The sequence below is a fragment of the Diabrotica virgifera genome, chromosome 6 (genome assembly GCF_917563875.1).
Source record: "Diabrotica virgifera virgifera chromosome 6, PGI_DIABVI_V3a".
Classification (NCBI taxonomy): Eukaryota; Metazoa; Arthropoda; class Insecta; order Coleoptera; family Chrysomelidae; genus Diabrotica; species Diabrotica virgifera.
This window is the reverse complement of record NC_065448.1, coordinates 170,887,415-170,910,497: the sequence shown is the minus strand read 5'-3', so window position 1 is coordinate 170,910,497 and position 23,083 is coordinate 170,887,415. Positions and strand designations below refer to the sequence as shown.

At 31.8% G+C, this 23,083-nt stretch overlaps 1 protein-coding gene across 3 annotated transcripts in view; it reads right to left on the bottom strand.

Annotated features, from left to right (window-relative positions):
• The window catches only part of LOC114329496 (cell adhesion molecule Dscam2), a 1,422,998-nt gene that overhangs the window by 855,003 nt on the left and 544,912 nt on the right, over positions 1 to 23,083 (bottom strand). For all 3 annotated transcript variants that reach the window (XM_050654329.1, XM_050654330.1, XM_050654331.1), the window contains exon 3: positions 16,341 to 16,502. In XM_050654329.1, the coding sequence (XP_050510286.1) occupies positions 16,341 to 16,502 (162 nt within the window). The remainder of the gene's footprint in view (positions 1 to 16,340; positions 16,503 to 23,083) is intronic.

Here is a 23,083-nt window from a genome sequence, read left to right as displayed (position 1 = left end):
ATTGTTTGCTTTGAGCCTCAGGATGGTCATAAAGGCTACCGCCGAAATATAAAATTCCAGCGGAGGGAGACCTGTGATAGCCTCTAATGAAGCCGTTCCTGTACTATTCAAGGCTCCTGTTATATTTAGAAGCGCTTGTCTTTGTAGGGTGGTGAGAGTGGTCACACAAGATTGCAAAGCCGTCTTTCTCCACCAGAGTACTGACCCATAAGTAACTGTCGGTCGTATCACTGATGTGTACAACCAACATATCACCTTTGGTTTCGATCCCCACGTTTTACCTACAACTCGTCTGCAGTTCCAGAAGAGTCGCTTAGCCCTATTGGTTATATTGGTAATATGAGTATTCCAATTGAGTTTCGAATCCAGGGTTACCCCTAGATACTTAACCTCATTGGTTCTTTCCAGTACCTCTCCAAATAATTTCAGCTCACTCAGTCCAGTAAGCTTCCTCTTATTTGTAAAGGCTACCAGTTTAGTTTTAGAAGGGTTCACGGAGAGGTTCTGTTTCAGACACCAGTTCTCTATGTAGTGAAGGGCATATCGCATCTGATACGCAACAGTCTGGGAAATTTTTCCCTAGTTAATATCACGATATCATCTGCGAAACCCTTGACCCAGATTCCTTGGGCGCTTAGCCCATGAATCAGATCATCAACAACTATGTTCCATAATGACGGTGACAATACACCGCCTTGAGGGCATCCCTTAGTTGCCCTCAGATTTATGGTATCTTCATGCGTATCTGTGGATATTATTCTGCTCTGAAGCATCTGAATAATCCACTTGCATGTTGTGTTGTTGATTTTCTTCCTCACCAGTGCGCTTTGTATAGACTCGATTGAGGTATTATCAAATGCACCTTCTATATCTAAAAATGCAGCAAGGGCGACTTCTTTCTGATGCAGACTCCTTTCGAGTTCCGACACTAGATTGTGCAGGGCGGCTTCACCTGATTTCCCTGCCTGATACGCCCATTGCCGTTGGTGCAGTGGATTTTCATTTAAATTGTTTTTCTTGATGTGTTCGTTCAAGATTTTTTCCATGGTTTTTAACATGAATGAGGTCAGACTTATAGGCCTGTAGGATTTTGCTAAGGTGTAATCTGTTTTTCCTGGTTTGGGAATAAACGCCACCCTTGCCCTTCTCCAAGCTTTGGGAATTCCCCTATGATAGGGTTTGATGTAGTAAACACTTCTACTGAATACTTATTTATTTACCAACTCTAAATGCCACAGTAACTATTTGGTGCGTTCGAAGTCTAGCTGTCTAAATATATCTGAATCACGAATGATAATAATTGATAACCTAGTCAAATAGAATGAATCACGATGCTTTGACTGTATGTATAAATAAACTCGGAAAGTGTTGATGTTTTTACTGCTGACTCAGCTCGACCGTGAATTTAAGAATAATATTGAACCGCTGACGACGCGTTATTGAAAACTGGTGCACTTGTGTTACGTAATCGGTGTCACCTCAATTATTACCAAATAAACGTGATACTTGTTTTGTAGGACATTTAAAAATTAAACGAATATGTTCTTGCTCTTATTTTGGATGATGATAATCCTGTACAGGAAGACTTTGTCGTCGAGTAGATGCAAACAGGCTTAAGAAGAAGAAGAAGACGATTATATTCGTCAACAACTAACAACTGTAATTTTTTAATATAAAAATAAAAATTGGCAATCCCTACTGACAGCTTCAAAAGACATCCATATCTAGCTCATATGAAAATTTATACTCTAATTAAATATCACAAACATAGTTTGAGACAAATAATTCATCGCTCCAAAATTGATTTATCTCAAACTCTATAAATAGCATTGTACCGTTTATTTTGTTATCCTAGACGCTTAACCGACAAATTTGTAGCCAGACATTAGTCATAAATTGAGTGTAATGGATATTGGAGAGTTTACAAAACAATAATTTGAAGTGAACTTTTTGATAATATGAATTATGTGAGTTACTTTTTAAGAAAAACTACTAATAAAATTGTCAAAAGTGTGGCTGACTGTTTCTATAATATATTATGGTGTCATTTCACTCATATTTTAATAAATGTTTATTCAGCTAATTTACTTACTATTATTTTTAATATTAGATATTTGTTAACTCAAAGTTATCTGCCTTTATTTTAATTGATTGTACGTGGAACCTACATCTAATTGAATTTTATTTCTCCTATTGTCTTAATAGACCGGGAGGTAGTGTCAAATTTGACCGGAACATTTGAGCATGGCTGTTTTCTTTTTATTTAGTTAGGTGTTCCAAAGCTTATTAACAAATGATGTGTCAGCTGGCCCAAAACCAGGGATTTTAGGCAAGAAAAGGTAAAATGTGAAACTTGATGGAAAAACGCTACAAATTATATGTCAAATATTTATCTCCGTGATTTACGTATATAGTGGCCTAGAACTTGCTTTCACCCAGGCGACTCGGGTTCAATTCCTGGCCTTGAAAACTTTTTTTGTTTTTAAAATTGACATTTTGCATTCAAAAATAATTATTTTTTGATAATACTACGTTTTTATTATTTATACGACACAATAATATGATAAAAAATGTCTTTTATAGAATCGTAAACTATGCATTTGATCATATTATGATTGACCTCCTATATAAGCAAAGTTGCTGTACATGAACTCCTGAAGTTTCCTAAGTTAGTACGACTAATCTAAGTAAAAAGGGAGGTTGCACACCCCTCCGCCCCCGACATTCTTTTTATATTTTTTTGAGAAATTGTTTTTTCTTAATTTTATATGATGTAGAACCAAAAGATACATACAACGCTAAATTTTCAGTTTTCTATCACCAACTCCATGTTAATCTAAATATATCCCTGTTATCTATAATACAGGGTGATTAATTAGTAGGGTAAAGCTCAATAGCTCCGCTATAGTAATAGATAGCAATAAAAGTGAATAAGAAAAATTTTAATTACCTTTGAGCTTCACATTACAAAATTAGTTAGAATGTTACAGGGTGTTCGATAGCACAGTGGCAGACCAAACTTTTGTTTTTTTAAATGGAACACCCTATATTTTATTTTAAATTCGAAATCCTGTTAACTTCTCCATCACAAAAAAATAAAGGCTTGTAATGTTATACAGGGTATTTACAAAGTTTTAACCAATTTTGTATGAAAATTGTAACAAGTTCAACTCCCTGTATAAATAAAAATAAGCACAAAAGCAATGGTTTGTTAATGCCATAATTTTTTAACGTATTGTCAAAATTTTCAAGAATGGTCGATATTGCTAATTTTCTTTATATCAAATACAGGGTGAGTCAAAACGCAAGTTCATTATTTTCTCAGTAATGTTAAATGGAACACCCTGTATTTTATATCACTATTGAAAATTACCATTACCGTACTTTAATCTTTAGATAATATTCCCTATGTCTAAATTTATTAGTTTTCGAGATATTTTCATTTTTCAATGGACCAGTAGCGTGGCCACCCAAATCGCCAGAATTTAATAAACTGGACTGATTTTTTTGGGGTTACGTTAATAATCAAGTTTATAAAATACCTTCAACAACAAGGGATGAGATGAAAAATAGAATACAAAGTGTATTTCGATGTGTTAATTTACAAATGCTCCGGAGAGTAAGTAGCTCATTCAATGATGGTTTTTAGGCGTACATAAATGTTTTAGGAGATAATTTTGAACACCTTATGTAATTAAATATTAAAAATATTTTATTAACAGTAGCTTCTAATTTTTTCAAACATGTTTTTTTGCAAAATGTATTACTGATAAATTATGTTTCGTTCTTTATTTGTTACATTGTTACATTTACATACAAAAGTAGTGTTTAATTGTCTTCACAAAATATTGTATTTTGTGCTTGTGTGTTTTTTTGTAAAATTTATTACTAATTTTCTTTGTTTATTTGTTGCATTTACATAAAAAGGTAGTTTTTAATTTTCAAAAATATTGCATATAGTGGTTGTGATTTGTTTGTAAAATGTATTGCTAATAAATTATTTTTATTTCTTTATTTGCTACAGTATTACATTGATTACCGGATTGATAATCGGTAATCTTCAATTGTCAATTCAGTCATGGCTTACTTAAAATTTAGATAAATTTAAACACCTAAAATAATTTGCTCTGAAAAATGAAAATATCTCGAAAACTAATAAATTTGGGGATAGGGAATGTTATACAAAAATTAAAGTACGCTAATGTTATTTTTTAATAATGATATAAAATACAGGTTGTTCCATTTAACATTACTGAGAAAATAATGTACTTGCGTTTTGACTCACCCTGTATTTGATATGAAGAAAATTAGCAATATCGATCATTCTTGAAAATTTTGACAATACGTAAAAAATATTGCATCAACAAATCATTCTGTTTTGCTTATTTTTATTTATGCAGGGAGTTGAAGTGTTTACGATTTTCATATAAAATTAGTTATAACTTTGTAAAGACCCTGTTATGTATAACATAACAATCCTTTATATTTTTGTGATGGAGAAGTTAACTGGATTTCGAATATAAAATAAAATATAGGGTGTTCTATTAAAAAAAAAACATAAGTTAGGTCTGCCACTGTGTTATCGAACACCCTGTAACATTCTAACTAATTTTGTAATGTGAAGCTTAAAGGTGGCTAAAATTTTTGTTATTAACTTTTATTGCTATCTATTACTATAGCGGAGCTATTGAGCTTTACCCTACTAATCAATCTTGTATTATATAAAAATGAATGTTTGTCTGTATGTCCCATAGAATCGCAAACTATGTATTTGGTCATATTATGATGACCTCAAGCAGAGTTGTTGTACATGAACACGGGAAGGTTTCTGAGTTAATATGACCAACCTAAGTAATCATTATTTACGCAGAGACCACAAAAACAATATTGTTTATTAGAAAAAAGTATACGTAATATTTTTGCGTATTTCTTGGCTTTCTGGTAATTTTTAGGTACAGTCGGAAAAATGAAAGAGTACCCATGAACAATCACATCAATCACTTATTTTGTATTTGCTGTCTTTTTCTATAACGAACGTTTGTCATTTATAGAAAACGACAGCAAATACAAAATAAGTGATTGATGTGATCGTTCATGGGTATTCTTTAATTTTTCCGACTGTATTTAACTTTTAAACATTATTTAGTTCTAAGGCGGTACGAAGTTTGCCGGGTAAGCTAGTTAATACTAAAAAAATATTCTTGTACTAGTTTGGCAAATATTAAAAAGTATAAATCATTAATTTATGAATTTTAGATTGTAATAAAAAAGCGTCAGCTGAATATTTTTTTATTATTAACTAGCTGACCCGGCAAACTTCGTACCGCCTTATAACTAAATAATGTTTAAAAGTTAAGTACCTAAAAATTAGCAGAACTCCAAAAAATACTCAAAAATATTGCGTTTACTTCTTTTTAATAAACAATATTTTTTTTGTGGTGTCTGCGTAAATAATGATTACTTAGGTTGGTCGTATTAACTTAGAAACCTTTCCGGGTTCATGTACTACAACAACTTTGCTTGAGGTCATCATAATATATCATCAAATGCATAGTTTACGATACGGACATACAGTAAAACATTCGTTTTTATATATAAGAGAGAAGAGGGACATATTTAGATTGCTATTAAAAAATGGTGGTTGATGATAGAAAAGTGAAAAATTAGGGTTGTATGTAAATTTTGGTTCTACATCCTATAAAATTAAAAAAAAAACAGTTTGTCCCAAAAAATAAAAAAAATATGTCGGGGGGACACCCTTTTCCACTTAGATTGGTCGTGCTAACTCAGATTGCTTCAGGGGTTCATGTACAACAAATTTGCTTATTAAGGAGGTAAATCATAATATGATCAAATGCATAGTTTACGATTCTATAAAAGACATATACCTACAGCCTTTTTTATGTTGTATCGTATAAATAATAAAAGCGTGGTATTATAAAATAGTAATTATTTTTCACATCAAAATGCCAATTTTAAAAACAAAAAAAAAAGTTCAGGGCCAGGAATTGAATCCGAGTCGCCTGGGTGAAAGCCAGTAGCTAAGTATTCTAGGCCATTATACAAGTAAGTCACAGAGATAAATATTTGACATAATATAAGTTCTAGCGTTTTTCCATCAAGGTTCACATTTTACCTTTTCTTGCCTAAAATACCCGGTTTTGGGCCAGCTGACACGTCATTTGTTAATAACCTTTGAAACACTTAACTAAATAAAAAGAAAACAGCCATGCTAAAATGCTCCGGTCAAATTTGACACTACCTCCCAAGCTATAAGTCTATGTACGGATAGACTGTCCCTTTGAGTTCTCAATTTGATCGAACCAAATATTATTAGCCGTCTTCAAGCCCAGAACGTGTCTAGAAACAATTAATTGTTCTAAAATATATTTACCTGTGCGACCTACATGACGCAAAATAGAAAACACTGCATTGATTTGGGGGAGGCCTATGGCCAAAGTTCAATTACTTAATGCTGAAGTTTAACCCTCTGTTGGCATTAAACTGATTTGAAAAACTACCTTCTATCATGATTGACTGTATTGGTTAGTAGGGTGGTTCGAAAAAATCTTTTTTTATTTCAGATCGCTATAGTGCGCAAAAGTTGCCATTGGTATAGACTTGAAAAAGCACTAATTATTATTTTTTTATTAATTTGTCTTCCGGTCGCGCAATGCCATCGAAGTTAGCAAAAATTGTGAAAAACCTTAATTTTTCAAAAAAACTTTTAAACAGGCCAGATAGTTTTAATTGCGTTCCTATACCATGAATTAACTACTAAAAGTATGTAAAATCAATATGAATGCACTTATTATACATTTGTTTCATATCTTCCGGTCGCGCAACGTAATACAAAATGAGTAAATTTAGTAGTTTTTGCAAAATTTCAAAGTTTGACTGATTAGTACAATTTAATCATACGACTTTTAGAGATGCTATAGTTTCATTTAATTACAATAATATATTTAAAATCCAAGCATCTAAGATACATTTTAATATTCAAGTGGAATTAGGTCGCGCAGCTTCGTCAAAAACAGCAGACGACCGAGAGGTGAGGCGAAAGTGACGAATGCCAGCGAAGCTCGCGCAGCCACAAATAGAGATACATGTGGGAAGACCTCTATAATGGAGTATTTGTCTTCTCCATTACAACGAACTGCCATTCCGCCACCTTTTCCAACACTTAGATGGAAATACAACAGTCACTATAGGATATCCGGACCGATTGGAAAGGCCCTACCTGATTATGAAAGACTACCAGTTGTTGTTAATTTTAATCTTATCGATTGTGACATTCAAAAAGTTGAAAAGCTTATTCATAGCAAGGACCGATTGTACTTGCTTGAGATATCAGAAGTCGTCAAGTTAGGATATTGTTCAGAAGACTTTGTAGTACGTGATCCTGTTCCAGTGTCAAATTTGGCATCGCTGAGCGGTGGAATAATGTGGTTCTAATATTGCCGTCTCTGAAACTGTGTCCACACACTTTACTTAAGCTTTGGTCACTAGCTTAACGCATCTTTCAACTGCCTTTGTATGGCATGGGAAAATATCTATTAGTATAGTATAGTTGATCCAAAAGATGGCATTACCCAGACATCCAAAGTGAAAGTTAGCCTTCAACACCAAATTGTTCTATATGGTCCACACAATGTCCAGAAAAAAGTCACACCATTTTGAGCATCGGGTTTGGGGGGGGAGAGGGGGGAGAAATCGGTAAATTCGTAGTTTTTTAAGTTTTTCGCCAATATTTCTAAAACTATGCGGTTTAGCATGAGCAACCCTCTATACAAAATTATTCTACATTAAATTTGAAATAAAAAAGGCCTTATGCATTATCTTTCTAAAATGAATGGTTCCAAAGTTACGGAGGTAGTATAGTATAACTGATCCAAAAAAAGGCCTAACCCAAACATCCAAAGTAAAAGTTTTCCTCCAACACCAAAATGTTCTATATGGTCTACATATTGTTCAGTAAAAAGTTACACCATTTTGAGCGTCCGGTTGTTACACCAAAAGTTACACCATTTTGAGTTTTGTGCTTTAGCGTAAAGAATGTTATATACAAAAATGTTCTACATGAAATTTAAAACAAAAAATGTTGTATACATAATTGTTATAAAATCAACGGTTCCAGAGTTACGGAGGGTGAAATTCGAGGTTTTCGATACTTTTTATATTTTTGGGCAATATTTATGATATAACTGTACCAAAAACCCAGACATCCAAAGTGAAAGTTATCCTCCAACACCAAATTGTTCTATATGGTCCACATACTGTTCAGAAAAAAGTCACACCATTTTGAGCGTCGGGTTTGGGGGAGAGAGGGGGGAGAAATCGGTAAATATAAAAAGTATCGAAAACCTCCACTTTTTACAGTAGAGGTATTCCCACATGAATATTTATTTTAAGGCTGCGCGCGCTTCGCTGACATTCGTCATTTTCGCCTCGCCTCTCGGTAGTCTGCTGTTTTTGACGAAGCTGCGCGACCGAATTCCACTTGAATATCAAAATTTATCTTATATGCTTGGATTTTAAATATATTGTTGTAATTTAATTAAACTATAGCATCTCTAAAAGTCGTATGATCAAAAACTACTAATTTTACTCATTTTGTATTATGATGCGCGACCGGAAAATATGAAACAAATGTATAATAAGTGCATTTACATTGATTTTACATACTTTTAGTAGTTAATTCATGGTATAGGAACGCAATTAAAACCATCTGGCCTGTTTAAAAATGTTTTTGAAAAATTAAAGTTTTTCACAATTTTTGCTAACTTCAATGGCATTGCGCGACCGGAAGACAAATTAATAAAAAAATAATAATTAGTGTTTTTTTCAAGTCTATACCAATGGCAACTTTTGCGCGCTATAGTGATCTGAAATAATAAAAAAGTTTTTTTCGAACCACCCTATTGGTTAGCGTTTTCCCATATTTTCTTAATAAGTCGAACTAAATTATACATTGACTAGCACCTAATAGAATGTAAATTTCATAGCGAGAATTATATTAACGTTGTAGAATAAACGGTATAAAAAAGATGAAAAAAAAAATGCAAAATAATTTCAAAAATGACGATAATAAACACCGAGAAAGTATATTATATTATTTATAGAGATGAAGCATTCCATAGAGATAAGTATTAAATGTCGTGTCGTCTGTCGTAAAAGTTGAACTTTTCCGCATTTTGCTACCAAGGTCTTACGGTTCAAAAAACTTTATGTACAAGATTTTAAAACCGACCGAAGTCATAAAACTGGTGCTAAAAATTATGACTAATGTAATAAATTTCTTGCCTAAGCGCACAATTCAATCTTATATGATTTTTAATATAAGTAAATATGAAATTTAATATAAGTAAATAGCAAGATGAGGGAATTATTATAGAGGAAAGTAACCAATTATAGAATAGTGTCCTAATATGGAATTCCTTGATTTCTCCGAAAAGATAAGTTGGAAGCACACTACAATACCATCCTTTATTTCAGTCGCTCTCTTTATTGCCATATTCACACCTCTGTGTCAGATGCGCGAACGATACGTGTCTGGCAGGCGCGTTTTGTTTTATCGTCTCGCAGAAAATTTCAAAGGTAAATATATTCAACCAGTATTATTGGTTAATATGCAGGAATACACACTTGTTATGCTATTGAGTATATCGATATTACGTTTATTTTAATATTTTATGACCTTCTGTAATTAAAACATTACGACTTGCAAAAATGTTGACACTAGTTTGAACTAATGTAGAAATCCAAATATGGACAGTCGTTGGTGCCTAATTATGGAATAGTGGATGAAGTGTATAATGTGTGGCCTCATTATGATTGTGCTGGTCCAGAGTTTCATACATGGATCTGTGATGTTTGCAAGTGAATTAAGCTACTTCTTTCATTTTTCACAATTTTTTTATTTAAATTTATTTGATCTCGGATGTTTATGTCTATTTTTGTTTTTGATATGTTAGTTTATGCCTATATTTCATATGTGGGTACCTATTCCATATTGGGTTACCCATTTGGGATTTTGTTTTTATGTTCGATTTTTTTTTGTTAATTAAGATATTTAATAAAAGGCTTTTAATTACTACATAAAAATGTATGACTGCTTTGTCATAACATTAAACTGTTTTCATTTCTATAAAGGTATTTTTGTATATCCCCAAAACAAAATGGTATTCCATAATTGGCGACTTTCCTCTATATTCAGAATCCGCATGGCTTGCAAAGTTTAGAAGCCTCGGATGGTGTAATTCTAGCAGATGTCGCTAGGACATCTGCGCAATTCTTACAATTACAACTTTTACTGTGGTCCTGCTTTTCATGAGCTACTTTCGTATATTATGTTCTCGCAGATAAACAACATAGCTCGTTGGATGGCTCTTCGTGTTGTTCTTAATCTGTTGGCTGATAACTCTACGTGTCATGGTCTCTACTGTGTTAATTCCTTCTAATACGGTCTATTATTTATTTCGACGAGCTTCATTATAAATTATGATAGCGAGTTTTTAACATTTATAAAAGTCACAATAGACAAGTTTCTATTAATAGAAATATTATATACAAGGTGTTTCATTAATAATTGTCCATATAGTAACTGGAGAAACCTTAGCACAAAATACGAAGATTTAACCCAAAACACTTAAATAAAATGTGGTTCCTTACTGAGTTACAGGGTGTTTTATCTAAAAATTTACAAACTATTTTTGCTCAGCATTTTAAAACTATTCGACGTATCCTTTTCATACTTGGCAAAAAGTGCGACTAGTATACATCCTACTAAATAATGATAAACAAACGTTTCCAGCTACTACCAGAGGCGTACGACAGGGGATAGTGAATGGTTGACCCTTCTCAAATTCTACGCCACTGGTGAAATTACTATTTTAGTGCCATATTTAAATTCTCCAATACCTTATACGTAAATAATATACTCCTCATTGGTAACGATAAAGTCATTAGTTTTCGAGATATTTGAAGTTAAATATGAAACGGCACAGTTATTTTGATTAATTTATGATATGATTCATTATTAAAATTTAGAAGTTATTTGTACCCAGTACTTTAAAACTATTTGCCGTATCCTTATCATACTTGGCAGAAGGTGTAGGTACTGTACACCCTACTAAATTAAGATAAATAAACCTTTCTAGCTACTACCAGAGGCGTACGACAGGGGGTAGTGGCTGGTTGACCCTTCCGAAATTCTACGCCACTGAAGAAATTGCTATTTTAGTGTAATTTTTGATTTTTCAATACTTTTTATGTAAATAATATACTCTTCATTCGTAACGATAAAATGATTAGTTTTCGAGATATTTGAAACTAAAAATGAAGCGACACAATACATTAATCAAAATTACCGTGTCGTTTCATTTTTAACTTGAAAGATCTCGAAAACTAATGACTTTATCGTTACGAATGAAGAGTATATTATTTTCATAGAAAGTATTGGACAATCTAAAAATTCAACTAAAATAGCAATTCCGCCAGTGGCGTAGAATTTGTAAAGGGTCAGCCATTCACGTTCCCCCGTCGTACGCCTCTGGTACTAGACAGAAACGTTTGTTTAACATAATTTAGTATTTGGTATAGTACTTATACTTCCTGCCAAATACGAAAAGGATATGTCAAATAGTTTTAAAATGCTGAGCAAAAATAGTTTTTAAATTTTTAGATAAAACACCCTGTAACTCAGTAATGAACTACATTTTATTAAAGTGTTTTAGGTTAAATCTTCGTATTCTGTGCTAAGGTTTCTCCAGTAACTATATGGACAATTATTAATGAAACACCCTGTATACAGGGTGTTTGGGTAAAGAATGGAACATAGCTTAACCTTAGATTCCTGAGATTAAAATAGGTCGATTTAAGCTAACTTAATACGAAAGTAGATAATAACCGAAATACTGGGTGTCAAAATTACTTTTGTTTTATTTATTCTTGTTTATTTCCTGACAGGCTTGGGATAACAACACTAAATTTGGTAAGTTATGGTTTTTTGGGATGGGAAATCCAAATTCGCCATCAAAGATGATGTATTACCCAGATGGCGCCATATACGTCTTTCAGCGCTCATTTAATACGTTGAATTTTTTTTATCCCCCACTCTATATACTTTTTGAATTAAATATTTTATTCTCTTAATATATTTAATTACATTCATCTCGTTAAACTCAACTCTTTTCGAGATAAATATTTTAAAGCTGCGATACAACTTATTTTTTTTTGCATAATAGCATTTTAGTTACACCCGAAAAATAAACTTGAAACCGTATAGTATAGTATAGTTGATCCAAAACGGGGCATACCCCAGACATCCAAAGTGAAAGTTATCCTTCAACACCAAATTGTTCTATATGGTCCAGACAATGTCCAGAAAAAAGTCACACCATTTTGAGCGTCGGGTTTGGGGGGGGGGAGGGGGGAGAAATCGGTAAATTTGTAGTTTTTTAAGTTTTTTTCCAATATTTCTAAAACTATGCGGTTTAGCATGAACAACCTTCTATACAAAATTGTTCTACATTAAATTTGAAATAAAAAAGGCCCTATGCATAATCTTTCTAAAATGAATGGTTCCAAAGTTACGGAGGTAGTATAGTATAACTGGTCCAAAAAAGGCCTAACCCAAACATCCAAAGTAAAAGTTTTCCTCCAACACCAAAATGTTCTATATGGTCCACATATTGTTCAGTAAAAAGTTTTTGACACCATTTTGAGCGTCCGGTTTGGGAGGGAGATGGGAGAGAAGCCGGTAAATTAGTAGCTTTTTTACGTTTTTCGTGAATATTTCTAAAACTGTGCTTTAGCGTAAACAATGTTATATACAAAAATATTTTACATGAAATTTAAAACAAAATATGTTCTATACATAATTGTTATAAAATTAACGGCTCCAGAGTTACGGAGGGTGAAAAATCGAGGTTTTCGTTATTTTTTATGTATATATTTTTGGGCAATATTTATGATATGACTATACCAAAAACCCAGACATCCAAAGTGAAAGTTATCCTCCAACACCAAATTGTTCTATATGGTCCACATAATGTTCAGAAAAAAGTCACACCGTTTTAAGCGTCGGGTTTGGGGGGTGAGGGGGGAGAAATCGGTAAATATAAAAAGTATCGAAAACCTCCACTTTTCACCCTCCGTAACTCTGGAACCGTTGATTTTAGAACAATTATGTATAGAACCTTTTTTGTTTTAAATTTTATGTAGAACATATTTCTATAGAACATTCCTTACTCTAAAGCACAGTTTTAGAAATATTGACGAAAAACGTAAAAAAACTACTGATTTACCGTCTTCTCCCCCATCTCCCCCCAAACCGGAAGCTCAAAATGGTGTAACTTTTTACTGAACAATATGTGGACCATATAGAACAATTTGGTGTTGAAGGAAAACTTTTACTTTGGATGTCTGGGTTAGGCCTTTTTTTGGACCAGTTATACTATACTACCTCCGTAACTTTGGAACCGTTCATTTTAGAAGCGTTATGCATAGGGCCTTTTTTATTTCAAATTTAATGTAGAACAATTTTGTGTAGAGAGTTAATCATGCGAAACAGCTTAGTTTTAGAAATATTGACGAAAAACGTAAAAAGCTACAAATTTGCAGATTTCTCCCCCCTCTCCCCCCCAAACCCGACGCTCAAAATGGTGTGACTTTTTTCTGAACATTATGTGGATCATATAGAACAATTTGGTGTTGGAGGATAACTTTCACTTTGGATGTCTGGGTTTGGGTCTAACTATACCATACTAGTAATAATTGTGCCAGTTCTCATATTTATGTCACTGCATCGCAAATTCCATTTGAAGAAATTTGCGATACATTTTTGAAAATTTTTGTGGTTTTAAGTTATTTTTCGTCTGTAACTACAATGATATTGTGCAAAAAATTATGTTGCCTCGCAGATTTAAAATGCGTTTATCTCGAAAACGATTTAGTTTAGCGAGATGAGTGCAGTACACCTTTTTTAAGTAAAAATATTAGGAGAATAAAAGGTTTGATTCAAAAGGTATGTAGAGTGGGTAATAAAAAATTGGACCTATTAAATGAGCGCTGAAGAGCGTATGTGACGCCCTATGGGTAATATATCCTTTTTGGTGGGGAATTTAGATTTCTTGTCCCAAAAAACCCCCGTTTACCGAATTTCGTGTTATTATCCTATTAGACCAGTAAGGATCTGTTTTTAGGTGGATGTGAGAGGTGGCATTCAGATTTTTGCGGATAAAGTTAGGTGATAACTTCGTTAATAATAATTGATTTATGCTCCTTCTCAAATATGCCCGGAACATTAATAAAAAAAATAAAATATTTAAAAATTTCAAAAAATTTCGTTTTTTTTTCTACATTTTTTGGTTATAACTTTAAAACGATTCCTTTTAAAACAAAGTCGTATAGGAATAAAACAAAGATAATTAAATTTTCTATCAGATACGATTGGCTAAAAACGTCTTAATTTATCACCCTTGCTGCAAAATAGCAATAAATATAAAATAAGGGGGCAAAACAAGCCGTTCCTTATTCAATGATTTTCCATCACTTAGGTTACACTTGGAACCTTCCTAATTCGCTTAGAAAATTTTTGTAATATGATTAAACCGTACACCAAATTTGATTAAAATTGACTCACTAGATTTTGAATAATAATATTGCAATCTAAACTTTTTTTAAAAAATTAAAATTTTTTAAAATCTTGCACAACAAAAACTAGAACATACAAAAATTTGTCAATTTTTTTTGCATATAAAGAAGCACTCCTCCTATCTAATGCACTTTACAGAATTGAAATCGGATTGTTTAAGCAGCCTCAGCAATGTGTTAAAGTTATAAACAATTTTTTGGCTTATAAACAAATTAGTCCTGTGGCCAGGAGGGGGTGTTACGGGCTCCTTTATTTAGATGGACTTACTCAAGATTTTTATGTATTTTTTGACCCGTAGAACACGATTTTTTTGGGTAATAGTTGATCCGGATGTCGATAAGATTGTTATAAACAAAGAACTTGAGGAATTACATAACATCGATTTTTCGCAAAATAAAACATTTATTGTATTACTTGGGTAATTTTAAGCAAAAAATGTTCTTACAAGTTTTTTCGTAGGATGCATAGTTTTCGAGATAAACGCAGTGGAACTTTCAAAAATTCGAAAAATTGCAATTTTTGAACGCGAATAATTTTTGATTAAAAAATAAAATAGCAATTCTGCTGACAGCATTTGAAAGTTTAAGTCAAATTATACCGGTTTTAATTATTTGCATTGCTAAGAATTAATTTTTTTTATTATTAAACAAAGCTATTTGTTTATAAGCCAAAAAATTGTTTATAAGTTTAAAACATTGCTAAGGCCCCTTAAATAATCCGATTTTAATTCTGTAAAGTGTATTAGATAGGTAGAGCACCTCTTTATATGTAAAAAAAATAGACAACTTCTAAATGGTCTACTTTTTGTTCAGAAAGATTTTAAAAAATTTGAACTTTTTTAAAAAACATTTAGATTGCAAATTTATTATGCAAAATCTATTACGTCGATTTTAATGAAATTTGGTACACGGTTTAAGTATATTACAAAGAATTTCCTAAGCGAACTGTTGAGGTTCTAAGCTACACCAAAGTGGTTAAAAACATTGAATAACAACAAGCGTATTTTGCCCCCTTATTTTGTATTTATTGCCATATTGCAGAAAAGGTAATACGTTAAGACATTTTTGACTAGTCGTATATCATACAAAATTCAATTATCTTTATTTTATTTGTCAACGACTTTGTTCCAAAACGAATCGTTTTAAAGTTATAAGCAAAGAAAGCAGAAAAAAATCGACGTTTTTCGAAATTTTTAAATATTTTAATTTTTTTATTAATGTTCCGGGCATATTTGAGAAGGAGCATAAGTCAATTATTATTACTGAAGATGTCACCTAACTTTATCTGCAAAAATCCGAATGCCACCTCTCACATCCAAAAATAGACGTTTTTTCACAGGTCCTTACTGGTCTATATGCCTGTCAGGAAATATTCAAGAATAAATAAAACAAAAGTAATTTTGAAACCCTGTATTTCGGTTATTATCAACTTTCGTACGAAGGTAATATAGGTTAAATCGACCTATTTTAACATCAGGAATCTAAGGTTAAGCTATACCCCATGCTTTACCAAACACTCTGTATATCTATAATATCAGATACTATATTATAAATATATTATATGAGATATATTATGTATTATAATCTGCAGACATTAGTAGTGTTAAAATAAGTCATGGGGGGGGGGGGGGAGGTGAGATAAGAGCTGTCCCAGCGCAATATATGGAAATATTACTTATACTTACCTCCTTGTAGAGATGGATATATAAAAAACGTGGGCTCCTGAACCCATGATATGATTCTTACTAAGTCTTTAACAAAATTTGGCACTATACATTTTAATACTGCTGTGCAGCCCCGAGCTGCACCTATCACTTCTACGTCTACCCTGAATGACTGTGTGACCACTGAAACAAACAAAAAATGAATTTAATCATTATTAAAAACATAACACTGAAATAAAATATATATGTCACAAGAAAATAGGTTTTGAATCAAGAAATATTTCTTATATGACGATCCACTCTTGACAACATTTTCTCCTTTATACAAATAATAGAAAACAGCTGGTTTTATAGACGGAATTTTAAAGAAAAAAATCAAGTGGTGTGAGATCTGCTGATCTTGGGGACCACTACATTGTTCCTCGTCTACCAATCAGTCTCCTACGAAAAAATTTGTTTAAAAAGTCACGAACAACAAGTGTAAAGTAAGGAGGTACACCGTCTTGCGATCACTATCATTTTCAATGTTTGCAGGGGCGAGAATAAGTTAATTTTGTAAAGAATAAAGATATATATTTGTCTCGTAAGAGGCTCATCGAAGACAAAATAAAATATAATTATATCTTGGTCTATACCTATCCATGCGTTTAGTTTTGAGGGTGCTGAGTGTGTGCCTCAGTTATCCACTCTTTACTCCAATATCTGTAATTTTCCGATTCACTGTTTTATAATACAGGGTGTTTCATTGGGAAAGTAACATACGTCAACTGTAGAAAGAAGACACTTAGGCGGTTTCAAAAATACCATACTTAATGGGTCTTACTCCATTAATAACAGAGATACTGGGTGTTTTACCTATTTTGCCATTTTCTTATTTGGTTCATAACTGTTTAACCACACCGTATATTTATTTTATATTTGGCACGTAAATATCCTTTAAGGTGTACAATAAAATAATTTATTTACAAATGTGAAACATCCAGGTCCGGATTAAAAAATATTAGAAAAATATTCCGACCCAAAAACAACACCCTGTACATTAATTTTTTTTAAAATGGTTTTTTTAGTTAAAAAGAGGATGAAAAACTAAATTTAGTGGTACACTTTGAATTTTCGGCAAAATGATTTTTCTGGTCAAATTTTGAATTTGAATTCTGAAATTATGTGAATTGCGAGAGCTCTAAGTAGAAAAAAAAATTAAATACAACTTACAACTTGTTAACCGCACTGTATATTTATTTTATATTTAACACGCGAATATTCTTTTAGGTGTCCAATCAATTATTTTATCTACAATTATAAAAAATCCAGGTCAGGATTAAAAAATATTGTAAAAATGTTCCGACTCCAAAAAACACCCTATATATTATTTTTTTTAAAATGGATTTTTTAGTTGAAAAGAGGATGAAAAACTAAATTTAGTGGTATACTTTGAATTTTCGGCAAAATGATTTTTCTGGTCAAATTTTGAATTTGAATTCTGAAATTATGTATGTGAATTGCGAGAAGTCTAAGTAGAAAAAAAAATTAAATACAACTTACAACTTGTTAACCGCACTGTATATTTATTTTGTATTTAACACGCGAATATTCCTTTAGGTGTCCAATCAAATATTTTATTTCCAATTATAAAAAATCCAGGTCTGGATTAAAAAATATTGTAAAAATGTTCCGACCCAAAAAACACCCTGTATATTAAATTTTTTTAAAATGGATTTTGCGTTTGAAAAGAGGATGAAAAACTAAATTTAGTGGTATACTTTGAATTTTCGGCAAAATGATTTTTCTGTTAAAATTTTGAATTTGAATTCTGAAATTATGTCAATTGCGACAGCTCTAAGTAGAAAAAATTAAAATGCGACTTAATTTTAATTAATACCATTAATTAATCTAAATTGGTAAAATGTTAAAACATTTCAGTGTTTTTTTATTATCTGTGACAAATAGTTTATGGCGAATATTCATCTTTAAATAATGAATAAATAATAAAGAATCAATAAAGAATACATCACTTTAATCAACAAAGTATCTAAAAATTATAACAAAACAGAGAAAATGTGCAGCATACCTATTCATAACTAAAGTACTTATTCAAAATTACCACCATCAAAAATTATTGTTATGTGTCAAAATGTTAATATTTTACCAATTTAGATTAAATAATGGTATTAATTAAAATTAAATCATATTTTAATTGTTTTTTACTTTGAGCTTCGGAATTCACATTATTTCAGAATTCAAATTGAAAATTTTACCAGAAAAATTATTTTGCCGAAAATTCAAAGTATACCATTAAATTTAGTTTTTCAGCCCATTTTCAAATGCAAAACCCATTTTAAAAAAATTTAATATACGGGGTGTTTTTTTTTGGGTCGGAACATTTATACAATATTTTTTAATCCGGACCTGGATTTTTTTTATTTGTAAATGAATTAATTGATTGGACACCTGAAAGAATATTCGCGTGTTAAATATAAAATGAATATACAGTGCGGTTGACAAGTTGTAAGCTGTATTTCAATTTTTTTCTACTTAGAGCTCTCGAAATTCACATAACTTCAGAATTTAAATCCAAAATTTGACCAGAAAAATCATTTTGCCAAAAATTGAAAGTATACCACTAAATTTAGTTTTTCATTCTCTTTTCAACTGAAAAATCCATTTTAAAAAAATTTAATGTACAGGGTGTTGTTTTTGGGTTGGAAAATTTTTCCAATTTTTTTAATCCGGACCTGGATTTTTTACAATTGTAAATAATTTAATTTATTGTACACCTTAAACGATATTTGCGAGCCAAATGTGAAATAAATATACAGTGCGGTTAAAAAGTTATGAACCAATTAAGAAAATGGCAAAATAGATAAAACACTCAGTATCTTTGTTATTAATGGAGTAAGACCCATTAAGTATTGTTTTTTGAGACCGCCTAAGTGTCCTCTTTCTGCAGTTAACGTATGTTACTTTCCCAATGAAACACCCTGTATAAACAGAAGGTATTTAATGATCTGGTCACTTTTTATGATATTTAATATTAAATAAATTACATAGGTACTTCTTGTTGTGTTCTGGTTTTGTCTCCATACTTTGATTCTTTATAGGTCTGGATCCCGCGTATGAAAAAAAAGTTGATTACTAGCAAGCTGAAAATTTGTTAATAGCTCAAGGGTGTCTAGTCGGATAAACTTTGATATATGGAAACACTGTAACAGGGGCAGTGTTAATTGTGGAACAGGTTAAAAATTTGGAACGGTCATAACACGAAAATGGCACATTTATTTTGTCCGACAGAACAGACATAAACTCTCCGAACAGAGATTATACTCTCATGCAAAAATCAGACTGCTATTTGTCACCTGTCATAATTCCTGTCATTTTACATATTCTACATGTTCCACTCATTAAAACGCCAATTTGGTGATAAATAGCAGTCTGATTTTGGCATGAGAGTTTAATCTCTGTTCGGAGAGTTTAAGTCTGTTCTGTCGGACAAAATACATGTGCCGTTTTCGTGGTCTGACCGTTCCAAATTTTTAACCTGTTCCACAGTTAAAACTTCCCCTGTTCCAGTGTTCCCATATATCAATGTTTGTCCGACTAGACACCCTTAAGCTAATAACAAATTTTCAGCTTGCTATTAATCAACTTTTTTTTCATACGCGGGATCCAGACCTATTATGCTTCCACAACAATTTCCAGCAGCAATTATCATCATCATCAATCAGCTAATCGCGTCCACTGCTGGACATAGGCCTTCCTCAGTTTTTTCCAGTGTTATCTACACTGTAGTGAGTTTCCCGCCACTCTTTTTATATCGTCGGTCCATCTGGTCCGTGGTCGTCCTTGGCTTCTTTTATAGTTTCTGGCCCTTCATTCCATGACTCGTCTTGTCCACCGTCCATCTTGTGTTCTAGCTAAGTACCCTGCCCAGTTTCACTTAAACGTCGTAGTTTTTTCGATGACACCTTGATCTCCTGATCTTTGCATGATTTTTTGTTTTGTTGTTTTGTTGTTTATGTGGTCTCGAAGGCTGACGTTCAGAATGGCACGTTCCATGGCTCGTTGTGTAACTCTGAGTTTATTCGCGGATTTTTGCGTCAGTATAAATCTCTGCTCCATAACTTTCGACAGGCAAAACACATTGATTATAAACCTCTTTTTGCCAAATGCTTCTCATATCAGGTCTATTCTCCTCTGTATTTCATGTCTTTGGTTGTCTCCGCTTATTTTGATCTCGTGTCCCAGATATTAGTAATTGCCTGTTTTTTGTATGGCATTATTGTTAATAGCTATATTTCCACTGAGCAATTTTGAAAATGTTTGGCCATGAAATTGTGTACTATGTTTGGCTCAATTTATATGTGCGAAGCCGCTTTATCAAGAATGAACTTTATTAAAAATCGGTAGAGATCTCACTTAGCAGATGAATATCTCAACTCCCTAGTAAGACTCAATTGCACTAAACTCACTCCAAACTTCAGACAGGTTGTACATAAAAAAATGTCATTTTTCTCTCTGATAATTTAATTTTGTAAAGAGCTTTCCCCCTTATTGTTATACTTACTAATCATTAATTTTGAAATTAAGTAAGCTGTAACATAAAATTGTCATGTGCATTTTTTATATTAATTTCCTCGCTTCTATATGTTAAATAGGAGTACTTTTCAGATGTGCATTTAATTAAAATAATTTTCAGATTTAATAAGTTTGCAACAAACACCTTGCCTTGAAACTAATGTAGAAAAGATAACATATTAATTAGCATTTTGTACTATGATTATTTATTTTAAATCCCTCAGTTTCCTTTCTACAAAATTGAAGATGTCTAAAAGCTTCATTAGCATTCAAAATATAAATTCCTAATTTTTAAAATATTCTCAGTAACAATTTACAATACTGCTGCTTTCAAAATGTACTGATAATAACATCAAAACAATACACAATGAATTTATATTTTATTTATTGTACCAGGAAAACTTATTGAAAAGTATACAGTAACAAAAAAAAAATCAGATATTATTAGTTTTCTTTTCCATATTAGTCCATGTGTGAGGCCACTTTCGTATGAAAAATGTTTCTGACTCGATTTCTTTCTGGATTCCTGTTCAAAAATGTCCCCTTTAAACAAAGTCAGAAGGGTACCGGGTGAAACAATTTCTTAAGCAAATTCAAAATTACTTTTTTGCCTCGAAAAATGTATTTTTGGGTTTCTTGGGTAATTATAAAAAATAAAGGTCTCTTGTCATATTTCTGAAAAATTTATAGTTTTAATTATGTTTTTAATATACATTTTAATTATATTTTTAATTGAGTTATAAGCGATTTAAAATCTGAAAAATGCGAAAATATGCATTTGCGATGCTTGAAAACTCTTCAGGTTTTAATAAAATGACAGATCTTATTTAAGATGACCCAAAAATGCTAAAAACATATTTTCGCGGGCAAAAAAGGTGATGTTTTGAATTTGTTAAAAAATATATTATAGAATTTCTGCCCAAAAATTTCGCCCGGCACCCTTCTGATTTGTTTATAGGGGATATTTTTTAACAAGAATCCACAAAGAATGCAGTCAGACACAGGCATCATAAATCCGGACCCCAGAAGTGTCATAGGTTTTCGAAACGGACCCTCAGGGAAACTAATTGGTGACCCCTGTTATAGAAACTGTATCCTGCAAGTTATTTGGGATTAATACAACAAAAATACATATTTATATACAGGGTGAGTCATGAGGAACTGTACATACTCCTACCTCCTATATATAGAGGCTCAAATGGGGAATAACAAATGACCATTAAAAAGTGTCTGCTCCCATTGTTTAATAATATACAGGGCGAGTTTCGCATTTTAACAGAAATTTGTATTCGTCATAATTTTTGAACGGTCAGGTCGATGTGTCTCTTATTTTGGTCAATCGTTACACTATTACCACCTAATGAACTGATTTACTCAAACTAGAAAAAAATCAGGTCCGGTTTTAAAAAATTAGTTGGTTTGTGTCTTAGAAAAAATTTCACCCTGTATACGTTTTTTGAAAACTCTAATATGAATTTTACAAATTAGACAAATAGGCAATTAAACTGGCATATTTATTTTTTCCCCACACGATTACTTAATTTTTTATTAAAAAATCAAATTTGTCAAAATCGGAATTTTAACCTAAAAATGAAAAAAAGAATGATATCACGGTATAACTCGCTACAACTCAGTTCCATTTTAATATTTTTTTTTCTGAAATTTTTACAGCACATATCTCTTACCATTGTGAAGACTATGAAAATTGTTGTAGACTTTCAGTCTTTTTCTCGTAAAAGTTATGAATTTAAAAAAATGAAAGGTGCAGATTCGTGAATTGCTAAGTTAACCGCAAAAATTAAGTGAAAAAATTTAAAATTGATCTATTTGATCACGTCTATGTTAAACTATAAAGTCCAAAGAGAAGCGTTATGGGGAGTTTTAGATCTAGACGTGTTACAGAAAAAAAAATGGTGAAACTTTTAATTTTAAGAAAAACGTTGTTTAATTTTTTTTATTTTTATGGTAAAAGTGCGATTTTGACAAATTTGATTTTTTAATAAAAAATTAAGTAATAGTGTGGGGAAAAAATAAATACGCCATTTTAATTGCCTATTCGTCTAATTTGTAAAATTCATATTAGAGTTTTCAAAAAACGTATACAGGGTGAAATTTTTTCTAAAACCCAAACAAACTAATTTTTTAAAGCCGGACCTGCTTCTTTTCTAGTTTGAATAAATCAGTTGATTGGG